We start from the raw sequence: 13234 nt of genomic DNA, 5'->3' as shown, positions 1-13234 counted from the left end.
GCTTACTTTGTGTTGTTGCTTTCTATGCACTTCGCTAGTTTACCTAGCGTTTTATTTCCACTAGCTTGCAAAAAAAAAACCAAAAACAATCGAAATCGCTTGTGCAATCGATTACACATATATTCCTCATAGGCTAGCTCTGAAATGGAGTTGTTTTGAATACGTCAATGGGAGTCTATTATATAAAACAAATTCAACCAATGCGTAGTTTTGCAAAGAAAAAAGTATACAAAAACGCGATCTTAGAAAAATATTTTAGAATTCTTAAAAAATAAATTTTCTACAATTTAAGGCAATTAAAAATAAAAGGCTGCACAAGAAATAAGGACACTACCACATACATGTATTGGTTGATTTTTTTTTTGCCAAAATGGCGTCTTATAGCATAACAACAGTGACTGACTAGTCTCAATAAACTACGCAAATCAATTGTTGTTTTTGGTATAACTCTAGCCAGAACTACAAAATATAACACACTAAATTGGTACAGATAAAAAAGTTAAAACAAAAATCTTAATAACAAGCCTGAGAAATGGAGTTTATGTTTAACTATTATTTTTATTTCTTTTTAGCATTTGTTTAATATTTTTCAAAACAATATTTATTACCAAAAAAGAAATAAAAATAATAGTAAAAAAAAAAAAACTTCACTCTATTTCTTATGTCAGAGTTACACAGCAAAAGCATAAGTACATATCTTAAGTCTAAACATTCATACAAGTACATTTATATATTTATGTATATATATATATTCTAACGCTGACATGCATATGTAGCTGCCTAAATGGCTTTGTATATATTTTATTGTTTTGTTATTCAGCTTTGTTGTTTTTTTTTCTTTTTAATTTGCATAGCGATTGTTTGTTTAGCGTTTGTGCTTTTATTAAAGTATTCCATACTAATATTTGCTTTAAAAAGCGTTTTGTATTAGCACGTGCTTCTCTAGCCTACATTTTTTAAAGCATTTTCAAGCCATTTTGAAGCTATTTTTGTATATTTTCATTTAGTGCTAAATTCACTTAAGCGCATGAAGCTTACGAAAATTGTTTTTTTTGTTGCTTTAGCTGTGAATATTTTCGATATGAAAGCTGTAATGGATGGTGAATGGGTGAATTTTATTAGCTTTCATGAACAATTTTATACACACAATTCCAAAAAAAAAAAAAAAAAGAACCTTAGTTAATAAGTATACATTAGATAAATATGTTTTAACTAAAAGTTTTGAAACTAATTCAAATAATGCGCCTAAAAAGTGCAGTCTATTTTTTATGGTTTTTGTATACACTAAAGGCCTCAATGAGGTAGCCCAAAATGTGTGGCATACTTTTAGGCGCATTAAGATGACTTTACAGTTATTTAGGGTGTGCTTGGTTCATCTTTTTGAATTCCATCAGCCCAGTTCTAAATATTCCCTCGAAATTTTGTTTTCGTGAATTTTTTTATTCAAAAATTCCTCCAATTCTTTTCTCCTAAGGAGAATAATAATTGGGGAATAGGAATTTCGAATTTTCGAAGTCAGCTGTTTTGTCAATTGAAATTTCGTTGCGCATTTCTTATTTTGTTTACAAAATTTAAAAGTTTAATTATTGTTGCGAATTTGTTTGAAATTAAGAAATAAAGTATAAACAATGCACAGTATTGCATTTCATGTGGTATTCACTGAAATGAGTAATGAATTGGTACCACAGCAACATCAACAGAGGAGCATAAGAAGAAGAAGAAGAAACAATTTCGCTGGAGTTGCCTGCTTCCATTCATCAAAGAAATTTTCTGGCGGCCAAGTCGAGTTGAATTCGTATTTCGTCATAAGGCAAAATCTATTTAACCCTTCTTAAACAATCCTTGCGCAATTTCTGGATGGCTACATCAAATATACCAAGAGCTCTTCCGTTGCTTATGATATACTTTTCGACATAAAATAAAGAATATTGTGGTAGAATGTACATATTTTAGCACAAATTTGAACAAATAAGTGTTCTTAATTAAAAGAACCAATTTACTTTAATTATTTAGATGCATTTCCTTTAATTCAACAAGTGAAAAAACTCCTACGAAATGGCAGAGAAATCTCCATCTCACTCACATTCATAATACCTACTTTTCTCCCATAACCGGTTTCCGCTTTTTCGAACATTGTTTAGAATAAGAGGAGAGGGGGAAGTAAAAAAATTGCAAGGAATTTTTGTTTAGAATTGGGCTGCATATTGAGGTGTAACGCCAGTGCCGACTTTTCGATCTGTAGCTTCAAATTAATTTCAAAAACGTTATCGAAAATTTCAGAAGTTCTCAAAATCTTCTATAAATCGAATTTTCAAAACTGAAAAATGTTTTCGAACGTTTTTTGTAAATTATATTACCTTTTTTAAGAGCAAAAAAGAAGACGAAACTGTCAACTTCAATGTTTAATGTTGAAAAGATTTTGAGATGCTCAACCCGAACATGTAAAAAAGAAATAAACCTTTTGCATAATAAGCATTCTCAAAACCACAGAAAAGATATCGACTGCTGAGTGAAATATCACCCTATTCGGCTGCCACTTGCAAAACCATCTGTCTCAGAAAACCTTTAAAGGACGGCCTACTTTAGAATTTGTTTTAAGAAAAGCCCTATCTCAGAATTCGGTTGAAGACCACCTATTTCAAAATATGTTTCCTATTTAAAAACATTTTTCTTAAACGCCCTACTCACGTTAAAATGTATTGAATTTATGCTTAGAAAGGGCGTTTTTGAAACAAGTTCTGAGATAGGGTGCCTTTCAAACAAATAATGACATGACGTTTATAAAAAGTTTTCGGAGATAGGGCGCCTGGCAAACACATTCTGAAATATAGCGTTTTAAAAATGTAAGATGGGGCAATTTTGAAACGGCAGCCTAGATAGGGTAATATTCCACTCAGCAGTAGCTATGCTCGAAGAAAATCTTAATTGAATACAACTTTAAGAGCAGCAGGAAATTTCTGTATCCCAATGGTTTTAAAACCCCCCTTATGTGAAGATTGAGTTGAGTTTTATTGCTATACTTCAAAGAAGGAAAGTTGGGAAATAAGCACTAAGCTGTTATAACATCGACAAAGATACTTCTAGAAGGTTGTGTGGAGTGCTGTTGATAATCCCTTGTCGGATATGATAATTTAATATGACCAAGTAGTTATTGCTGTGTTAACAGTGTTTCGCCGCATTCCGACCACTCACAAATTGCCATCAAACACGGGTATCTGAACTATGTTCCACGCTTCAAGTCTCTGGCGGACCTTTTAAAGAATCACTTGCAAGATTCGAAGTTAAGTTCGAGGCGGAATTTTTTTTGATTGAAAGTTTGAGTTTCAAATCTCTAGCTCCCCGCAAATTGTCTTTAAAATCTATTGTAAGACTTAAATTTAGTTTGATTTTCTAAATATCCATGTGCCACGTAGATGATTCATTTCACTTAAAACTGATCAAGAAGCTTCAATTTTGTAGGGATTTTCCCGATCCGTGCGTTACTTAACAGATTTTTTCGGCTTTTTGTTTCATTGAAACCGGGTTCTGTTTCCCATTTTTAGTTTCAAATTTCTAAAACCACAGCAAGTTACTTTAAAACCGATTTTGTATGGAAAATACGCCGACACATAAGAAAATGGCGTAATGTGGACTTTAAATGATTATGCTAGCTTCCTAAGAAATTACGAAACCAGGTCGTTCAACAAGAGTTGGAATCATTTTGCTTCCAGAAAAATAACCTGTAGGTGTGGCATTGAGTTACATGTTCGAACGTAGTAAGAAGTTTGAATGAGCTGGGCGTAGGAAGTTAGCTAAGAAAGTAAGATGATACTTTAGTGAGTAAAGTTAAAAAAAAAAAAAAAAGAAAATGCACTATTCAATTTTGAGTCTTCCATTCACCATTACATTCCATTCATCATTACACGCTTTCAAAAACGAGAATTGCAACATGCGGCGTACGCTCTAACTTTTAACTTTACTGCAGCAATTTTTTTTTTTGTAAATTTTTTTTTTGTATCATTTTATTGTTTCTTTAATAAAAGCTACGCAAAAATTTCGCTATGAATCAAAACCGTTAGCTGCGGCTATTCGACGCAGCCGCATTTGACGCCTGAGCAGAATCAGCGTTGTTGCCAGTGCTGTTATCTTCAACAACATTACTTCTCTGTTGCTGCTGTTGTTGTTGTTCTTGTAATGCAGAATTTGTTGCTGCAGCCACACCAGCTGCCACAGTGGCCATTGGGCGTGTATGATGTATCGGTCGTATCGATTTCAATTGTGTTGTACCATTAAAACGCACATTCACTTCTCCAACCATACTTAATGGATGCATTTCTGAGCCGGATTGTGGTACATCTGTCGGCAAAGTGATCGCCACAGTTGGAATAACTTTACTTATGTTAGCACCATTTGTTTTCATTATTGTTATGTTGTTTATTGTTGTTGTCGTGCTTACAGTTCCTGCACCATACAACAACGTTTGTCCGCTATTGAGCGAAGAGAGTGCGGTTGGTGTATTCTTATAACCCATACGACTGAAAATACTATTGCCCGTACCACTAGATGATGCACTAAGCCCGCTACTACTACTATTGCTGCTTGTGCTAGGCGGGCTGAGTGGTGTGCCTACACCACTATCCACCTCAATTGGACTATGTATGCTGGCAACGCCACCGTATTGTTGCTCCAACTGATCATGCAATTTGAGTTCGGTAAATTTGGTGTTTTTGTCTGGTGAATCGAGTAAACGATTTGGTCGTACTTGCTGTTGTTGCAATTGTTGCTGACTACCATCATCGAGTGAATTGTTGGCGCTATGCAATGGTTTACGTTGTTGTATTGCCGTTTGCGCATTTGTTGGTGATATTTGTCCACTTTGTAGTTGTTGATGCGTATTGATGCGTTGTTGTCGTAATTGTTCATAAGTGTGCTCAAAAAAAGGTGTCTTCTCCTTCCTCTTGTTTTGTGGCGAACCATGTTCTTCTTTTTCGTTCAACTCTTCTAACACCTTTAGTGGAAACCCCAAATGACTATTGAACGAAACAGATTTGCCAATTTTGCGTTCAGCGAAATGTGGTTTGCGCCGTTGACGTTCCAAATCGTCTAATTGTTGTAATATACGACGCACATCACCTGGTAGTTCAAGCTCAATATTTTGCTCAGCCAATTGTGCGACAAAATGTCCAAGTGATTGTATGGTTAGCTCGAGCGATTGTACCTGCGTCTGTTGTGAGGTAATTTGAGTTTGTTGGGATGAGCGTGTCTTCTCAAGCTGCGCGATTGAGGATTGTGCAAACTGTGGGAATAATATAGTGAGTCTAAATATATATTGAATATCACATATAACATACCTGTAATTGCTGTTCCAGATGCATATTTCGTGTCTTTTCCCGGTTCAACATCTCCAAATGGTGATTGGCTGTTGATATCTCTTCTTGTAAGACATTGTATTCTACGTTATATTCGGTCAACTGCTTGCTGACGTCCATGGTGAATACCTGATTGAGAGGAGATTATTTCAAAACTCTTAGCATAATATTTTACATTTCATAAATGTGAATGTTTGGGTGCGATCACGCAAAAATTGTCATCGATATCATCCTACGGAAGTCCAAGGATACATGCAGTTTCAATAGGGTGGGACTAGAGAGATATGGTTGTTGGAGGCGGCGGTTCGCCATTGCAATTGAAAAGATGGTTGGTGTTGGGGGACAAATTGCGTATGTCGGTATCGATGATGATAAAACGAGGTCCAAGCAAATTTTATTGGGAGTACCACATACTTAAAACACTTTAGAAATAACTGCGTGACTATAAGACATGAGCTATGGGCTTTCTCACTTCGGCAGTTCCAGAATTCTTACCAACCTTACTTTGTCTCAGATAAGACAGACAATAGTGTGCTAACAACTGAACCCTGTGCCAGCTTCAGAATAGTCCTCCTGTCGAGAGATGATTGGGGAAGGGGACTTATCTAGTGCAACGAAGGGGTGTATTCGTTCACAGATCGAGCGCAGTTGGACGGGCATTGTAAAGGGGGGGGGGGGGTGGTGAGGGGGTTGGGTGGTACGATATAAGCCGACAGTTTAAGTTTCTATATAACTGTAAAAAATAAAAAATAAGTGCACTGCGCAAACACCTTCTCACCCAATTTGCGTCGTGCTTCTGCTGTTTGCAAAATCAATGGGACCCCTCCCCGCTTGGGAAGACCTGCTTCTAATTCAAAAAACTTGTTTCTTAGTTTTTGATGTTGCTTTGCACGAGGCTTGAGTCCATATTATTAGGTGCGATAGGCGGAGAACGCCGCAGCCTTAGAACTGTAGAGCCATAGAAATATCCCCAGCAGTTGTCGCGGGAACCTCCTTGCGCGCATGGATACAACTGAACTGAATGTAGATGGCTGTAGGGAATTTGGAGTGCCATATTTGGCCTGCTCCTATAGAGATGGGCCTTGACTTAGTTAAGCAAGCGCTGGGCGGACGCAACCTCGTGTAGAGAAGTGAGTTCCTTCTGGCCGAAAGTGTATAGCAGGCGGACGGCAGAAATAATTGGGTTCACTAAAGACTATCTATCAATTGTGATTGTGGGTTTAAAAGGTTACAGTCAAATGGACGTCCCGCATCGTCTCAAAATATTGGAAACCCTTCTTGCGGCAGCTGCAATCATCGACACATAAAGTTTATGCTTCACAGTCAAAATTTTGCTAGAAAACGGCGAAAGTATTTCAGTCTTGGCAACCTAGGATCTCCGAAGGACTTATCCAGAATGGAGATCGGTCTTACTCGAAACTGGGTCGATTCTACGCAACAATTCTCCAAGTAGTTAAAGTTCACGTCGCCGTTATCTAATGTGGTATCACAATGGACCTTCTAGCTGTCCAAGTAAGATCACCTAGCGTTTATATTCAGGATACTATCCAAATTGTTTTCGGGTTAATTTTTTGAATGCTTTCGGTATAATTTCGGGATAGCTTTTGGAACTAAATTAGGATTTTTCAAGATTGTTTCGGACAACTTCGAGATTGGTTTGACGATCATAAAGGAAAAGTTTGGGTACGGTCTCCGGTTTATTTCATAATTCATTTAAGAATCGTTTCGGGACTATTTAAGGAGTTTTTGGAGTAAAATCCGGATCATTTCGGGACTAATTCGTTGCGTTCCCGAATCAGTTTGGAACCATTGTCGAGATTGTTTTCGGTACAATTTCGGGATTGTTTAACAGATTATAACAGTACTTTTTGGATTCTTTTAAGATTAAAGTGGACTATTTAGGGATTATCTCTGAATTATTCCACCCAACAAAATGAATCCGAAATATTGGGCTGATTAAATAATAACTCATATAATCTCAGCCAATTTTCAAACTTACCAATTTCATTATTTTCTCCATAGCGCTCGCTTCCATTTTCGGTACGACCGTCTTGAGATAATCCATAATTTCTTCAAAGTTATCACGTGCCAATAATTCATCCTCGTGAACGGTTAACAAAGCGATGGCAAATTTGAAAATCACTTCCGAAGATTCAAGAAATAGCAAATCGAAAACACGTGCCACAAATCCAAGCGGAAATTGTGAGCTAAAAACAGTTAAAATCCAAGGTGCCGCATACAAAGTTGGTGATACATCATTTTGATCCAACCAAATATACAACTCAGGCAAGTGATCTTTGACGAGACGTGAAAGCTGATACAGCTGTAGTTGAAACTTTTTCATATCTGGCAAATATTTTGTACGCATCTGGCGTCTAAACATAAGATGTTTGAGCAATTGGAAAGCGTCTGCTTCGTCACACTAGAAAACCCAAACGCAAGTGGAGGAAAATCTAAGTTTACATTAATTTTACTTCCATCAATCAACCATACTTACATGCAACAATAATATGCCGCATATGAAACCCAAGCCCTGACAATAACCAAGTTCTGGATCGAGTATTGAGTAAGCTTTTAGTAAATTGAACAGCGATAGTTGTCCCAGACCAAGCGGATCCTTATAAAATTTGTGATTGGGAAAAGTACGTCCTAGATCGATAAAAATGGCATGTTGATGTTCAGTGAGATTCTTGAGCAACGTGTGATAGGATGTATTGAAATTGGGAAATTTGTTTGTATCCACTGGCGCCGTATTCATGGAATGCTGATCAGCTAGGAAAGTCCAAACATCGCCACGTTTCGAACGTGGTACACCATTTTTAATTGCTTGTGCTAATACTTTGGGATCCTTTTTATTGCCGATCTTCATGGAGTCTCGCTCAATGATCTGTTCCCAGCGTTCAATCAGCTGCTTATCGCAGGGAAGTATCTCTTCGTAATCGAGTTTGATACGTTTTAGTTCATTTTCATTTTGACGTGCTTGCAACATAGCATTTTCAGTTTCCATGCGATTCAGAAGAATAGTCTGACGAATAGCGGTCTTCCAGAGATCGCGCAGTTCTTCGCGTGTCCGTTTGCCACGAGTGCGATCTGAAAAAAAAAAAAATATAAATAAAATATGTAAAATAAAAGTAGACTTGATAAATATGTACATATATTGTGTTATAAAATGCCTGCGCGTTTTGTCCAGGTGATCTGAACCATAGCTCTCGAGGTAAAATTAGGACCATCAACTCGATAACAATCCCCAAGGCCTTTGGGGGTTTTTTCTTATCGCTACAACAACAACAACAACAAGGTAAAATTGGAAAAAGCTGAGGCTCTTACTACAGATAGTACTTCTTAGCGGATGTGGTGGTCTTGGTGGTTTTTGCGCCGGGCATGCCTGTCGTAAGAGTCTATTCAGGTCCACAAACATAGAACGTTCAACATGGTCACATCAAATAGTTTCCAAAATGGTCGGGCTAGTTCCTAAATCATACCTATTTCTGGAACGTACCATATGAGTATGCAGCAAAGGACCAACATCATCTATAGTTCCACCCAAGAAGATGGTCTGCTCTCCTTTTTTGTAGCGTAAAAACGCTCTCTTAACGCCTAGGAAGTGTTAGGGATATGGGGAGGGGGTTTAATTCGATACGCTCCCGTACTAACACCTTATGGTACTAGGACTGCTTCGTGAAATATTTTTGTACAGAAGAACATTCGGAACTTTGTCTCCTAAGATGGACATGTATAAAAAAAAACCTGACGCGTTATACCTTCAAAGAGATTTATGTCGAATTTTTTAATTTTCCTACAAATTTGGGGGGGGGGGGGACGAGACCCACGTCGACTTCGAACAACATATGCAAGGCAGATACATTTTAGGTGAGAAGCTTTTCATGACATGACAGAAAAAGACTCGCAGTCTTTTCAAAACTGTTGCGGAGGTGCGACAATCTAAACTGGACCGGGATGCAATGAGTCTGTACCCGGTTGATAACGTGTGGAAACTGGCTGCAACCTAGTCTACATTAAAGCTTAGAGACGCGGGATGTAAGCTTGGGAATCATGTTTACCTAAACTATCTGATCTGCTTCTACTTCATCCCTCGCAGGACAGACTACAGTAATCCTCTTGCTGTTGCTAGATCCAGCACTCATATCCTATCTAGGGAGGAAAGGGGTTGTGGAATTTAATACAGGTTGAACATGTTCACAGATGGATCAAGACTGCACGAAAGGGTTAGGGGAGTTGGCCATTTGGCCTGACAAATGGTGTCGCCTTTATCTTGGGCCGCGTTAACTGTTAGGAAATTGATTATTTACTCTAAGCTCTGTCAACGTAAGTTCAAGGGCTGTCAGGGGTTGCTTGACCACACACGCAATGGTATCGAACTACTTTTTAATAAAAGTTATATGAGGCCAGGGGATACGCAAATCATAACAAACTGTCACTAGGCTGCCGTTAGAGAATTTGGAATTCTTCTGACAACTTTTTCTTTACTTCTTGACAGGTAAGCATCGTGTGAGCTAAGCAAACTCTGGGCTGGCACCATCTATTGTTAGGTGTCGAAGTTTTCCTAGCCACTTGTTGCCTACTGGAGCTAGGGAGACTGTCAGGGCTCCATCATTTAACCATAATACTTGAAGTGTTAACACTGTCCGTGTGGTGCGCCCTAATAACCTACAAAATAGAAAACGACGAGGTAGAATCATGCGGTCACATTAAGTTTAGCCGCGCAGTGTTTGCGACGACAGGCGTTTTCAGCCCTCTGGAGAAAATATCCAAGACTGGCTTATGTTTTTTTTTCGTCTTATCGCCCATCTTATCGTTGTCGCATAGCCGTGAGGACCTCACATAGACTGAATGTGTCCATAGTGTTGGAAAATGTGGTAACAAAATAGATAAAAATGGGTGGCCAAGGTGGCCTTTAACTTGGTAGCGGCAGCCAGGAAAATTAAGCATAGGAACTGGCTAGGAGAGGTACGAACGTCCAAATCGCCTCTTCACGTGCGAGACTTCGAAGCTATGACAAACAAACATCATCCCTGCCACGGCACTTAGCATGGTTTGATTAACGGGCATACCGCTGGAATGGACGTTACTTCATAGAATTACTGTGGTACCTGCGGGTGTATTGATGAGGAGCATAGTATCCAGAATCTGATGCGAATGACCAGCAATAGTTAGTACATTATAGATAAAACCTTTCTCAAGGTACCTAAGCATTTAAAACGATAGCTATATTTATTGATTTAATTAAGAAGTTCTTTTCACGGTATCTGGAATAGCAAGAAATAGAGAACGTACAGAGCGTCACAATTGGACAATTTGTGTCCTAGGTTTCCATCTGAAAAATCGTTTATCGGCTTGGCCTAATCAACCTAGCCGACCCCTTCTGATTTACATTTACTTTTCCTTCCCTGCTCTTTTACTATATTTCTTATTCTAATAATTCTCAAATTTTTTAGTTCTCATTTTGTTTATGTTCCCTCCCTGAGACTGTCTGTTGTTGTTGTTGTTGTTGTAGCGATAAGGACACTCCCCGAACGCTTTGGGGAGTGTTACTAATGTTGATGGTGCTTTGCCTGATGCAGATCCGGTACGTTCCGGTAACAAGCACCATTAAGGCACCCGCCCGACATCTCGAGAACGATTTAGTATAACCAGATGAAACCATTAAGGCCATCCCGCCCTCCCACTAGATCCCTGAGGAACTTGGGGTCACCAGAGCCTCGGCTGTTAAAGTAACAGGATTCGCCACGGGTAGGTGAGGTTGACAATTGGGTTGGAGAAGCTATATTTTGCGCTAGCAACACCTTGAAAAGGTTGCGCTATACAACCCCTTGAATCAATTTGGTATTTTAGTCGCCTCTCATTATTAAAGGCATACCTGCCGAGGGTATATTCTAACCTCCCTGACCCGCTGGGGGGTCCTGAGACTGGCGGTTGGTCATCTATCAATTGAAAAGGTTGGTCCCATCCTTTAATTGTGGCAAACATATACCCTGAAATGAATAAAGAGTCGACAAACGTCAAACCACAGGAATTATTGCCAAACAACCAATAAAGATGGGAATCTATAAAAATCAATTTGCCTGAGACTGTCTCCTGTAGTCTAATTGCACGAGTTTTCGATTGCCTACACCGCCAGAAAATTGTTTTACACTTAGCAAATTCTATAACTTACGGGTAATCCTCATTGGTGACATGAATTCGCTATGGACATCACCTTCCATACCCTTTGAAGGGGTAACTACACTATTTAAAATTGCATGACGCCATGACGCTTGATGTGCCTCTGATTCGCGCGGACTATTACCAACTTTCATGAAACTACAAAAAAATATAAAGCAAAAACGTTTAAGCACATACATATAAACTCATATTCTTACAAACAAAAAAATGTATACTTACATATCCATCATGGGACTCTTCATGTGCTCAGCAACTGGCTTATTAGGACTAGCGCCAGTTATGGTATTTGAACGCGAACGGAAACCCTCTGGTGGTGTATCATTGTCACTACGACTAGCAGCCTGCGATTGTGGTTCAACTGAATTTTCGCGTAATTGATGTACTAAACTATGTGGCACACCAATATCATCCTTAGATGCCTTGCGTTTGAGCAAATGATCAAATGAGTTTGTAAGCGAACGTTTAGCTTTCATGAAAATGGTGCTACCTCCCAAGTACTGATTCAAAAACTCCGAACGATTTTCAGCCGTATCGTGTACATGACGCTGTTGACGTGATTCACAATGCGCACGTAAAAGCATCATTAAAAATTGATTTTGTTCCGCTAGCGGAGAGCTCGTCTTTTCCGAACCATAATATTTAGCCCAAATCATATCCTGCTCATCATCGGTTAGTGATTCTATGCGTCGAAATATCATTGCTTGTGTCTTCTTCTCACTCAAACCCTCAACGTCGGTGCAGAGTTTGTGATACCACAACATAGGACAATGGTCGCAAGAGAAAATTTGTGCTGCTTCTTTCTTTTTTTGTTCGGCGCATGTTACGAAAGCTTGTGAAATGGCTGCGACTATATCATCGCATACATGATCCGATTGACATTTGAATACATAACCAATATAGCCATCATTATGCACCTCACGACAAATAATGCCAAAGTGATCTGGATTTTTTTGACCTTGTGCGCAGCTTGCAACATCTTTGAAGTCCTTATAGAGTAACACTTGCTTACGATCTGGCGAGATGAGACGTAAATCGGAACGGCCCACAAGGAAGACCATTGTACGATTCTGCTCCACATAGGGTGGTATGCAGCCGTATGAGGCGGAACGATCGCGTTGTCTGGGGATGCTGTGAGAGGAAGGAAAAGGAGAAAGAAACATATTAGGATATGGAATGTGAGAAACATAACTAAAAGCCAGGTAGGATAGACAAACTTGTTTTGTTTTTTAAACATGCCCGTGCAGCAAAGGATAAAAGCAGCAAAAAAAGGTTATCGAAGAAACAACAAAAAGAGCAGAAAAATAAGCAAAAAAATCTTAAATGCAATCAACTGAGCGTAAAAATATAACAAAAAAATCCAATAACACAGGAACATTGGGTTGTCGCATAACGCAGGAAGTGTAGCTACAAAACGCCAAACACATCCTACTCACTTATCAAGCGTTGCATACGCTGGTTGTTGTGGTATTGTAGTTTGTTGTTGTGTTGCTGTTGTTGTGTTTTCCTCTTGTTGCTGTGATGCTTGCTGCTCTTTTGTATCTTCTTCTTCCGCTGCTGCTCGACGTGGCGGTGATGGATGTTTGTTGACTATAACATTTGATGCAACTTTCGTGTCTGTGGGATCCTTGTCCTTTTCTTCTTCAGCTGCGGTACTGTTAGCATTTTTGTTGTTTTTTTTTTAAAGGGATAAGGGTTTTAATTAG

General features: G+C 38.7%; 1 protein-coding gene across 13 annotated transcripts in view; it reads right to left on the bottom strand.

Moving 5' to 3' along the window:
* Window positions 1–3908: 3908 nt before the first annotated feature.
* The window catches only part of plx (PTB_TBC1D1_like and TBC domain-containing protein plx), a 186222-nt gene continuing 176896 nt past the window's right edge, over window positions 3909–13234 (bottom strand). For 12 of the 13 annotated variants that reach the window (XM_067758941.1, XM_067758942.1, XM_067758952.1 and 9 more), the window contains 7 exons: window positions 12965–13183; window positions 11751–12659; window positions 11524–11669; window positions 7846–8438; window positions 7348–7770; window positions 5331–5477; window positions 3909–5275 (listed from right to left, as the gene is read on the bottom strand). In XM_067758941.1, the coding sequence (XP_067615042.1) occupies window positions 4055–5275; window positions 5331–5477; window positions 7348–7770; window positions 7846–8438; window positions 11524–11669; window positions 11751–12659; window positions 12965–13183 (3658 nt within the window). In that variant the 3' untranslated portion in view covers window positions 3909–4054. The remainder of the gene's footprint in view (window positions 5276–5330; window positions 5478–7347; window positions 7771–7845; window positions 8439–11523; window positions 11670–11750; window positions 12660–12964; window positions 13184–13234) is intronic. The other variant, XM_067758943.1, reaches the window with a different exon arrangement.

Source organism: Eurosta solidaginis, chromosome 1 (assembly GCF_040869045.1).
Source record: "Eurosta solidaginis isolate ZX-2024a chromosome 1, ASM4086904v1, whole genome shotgun sequence".
NCBI classification, from domain to species: domain Eukaryota; kingdom Metazoa; phylum Arthropoda; class Insecta; order Diptera; family Tephritidae; genus Eurosta; species Eurosta solidaginis.
This window is presented reverse-complemented; position numbering and strand designations above follow the sequence as displayed.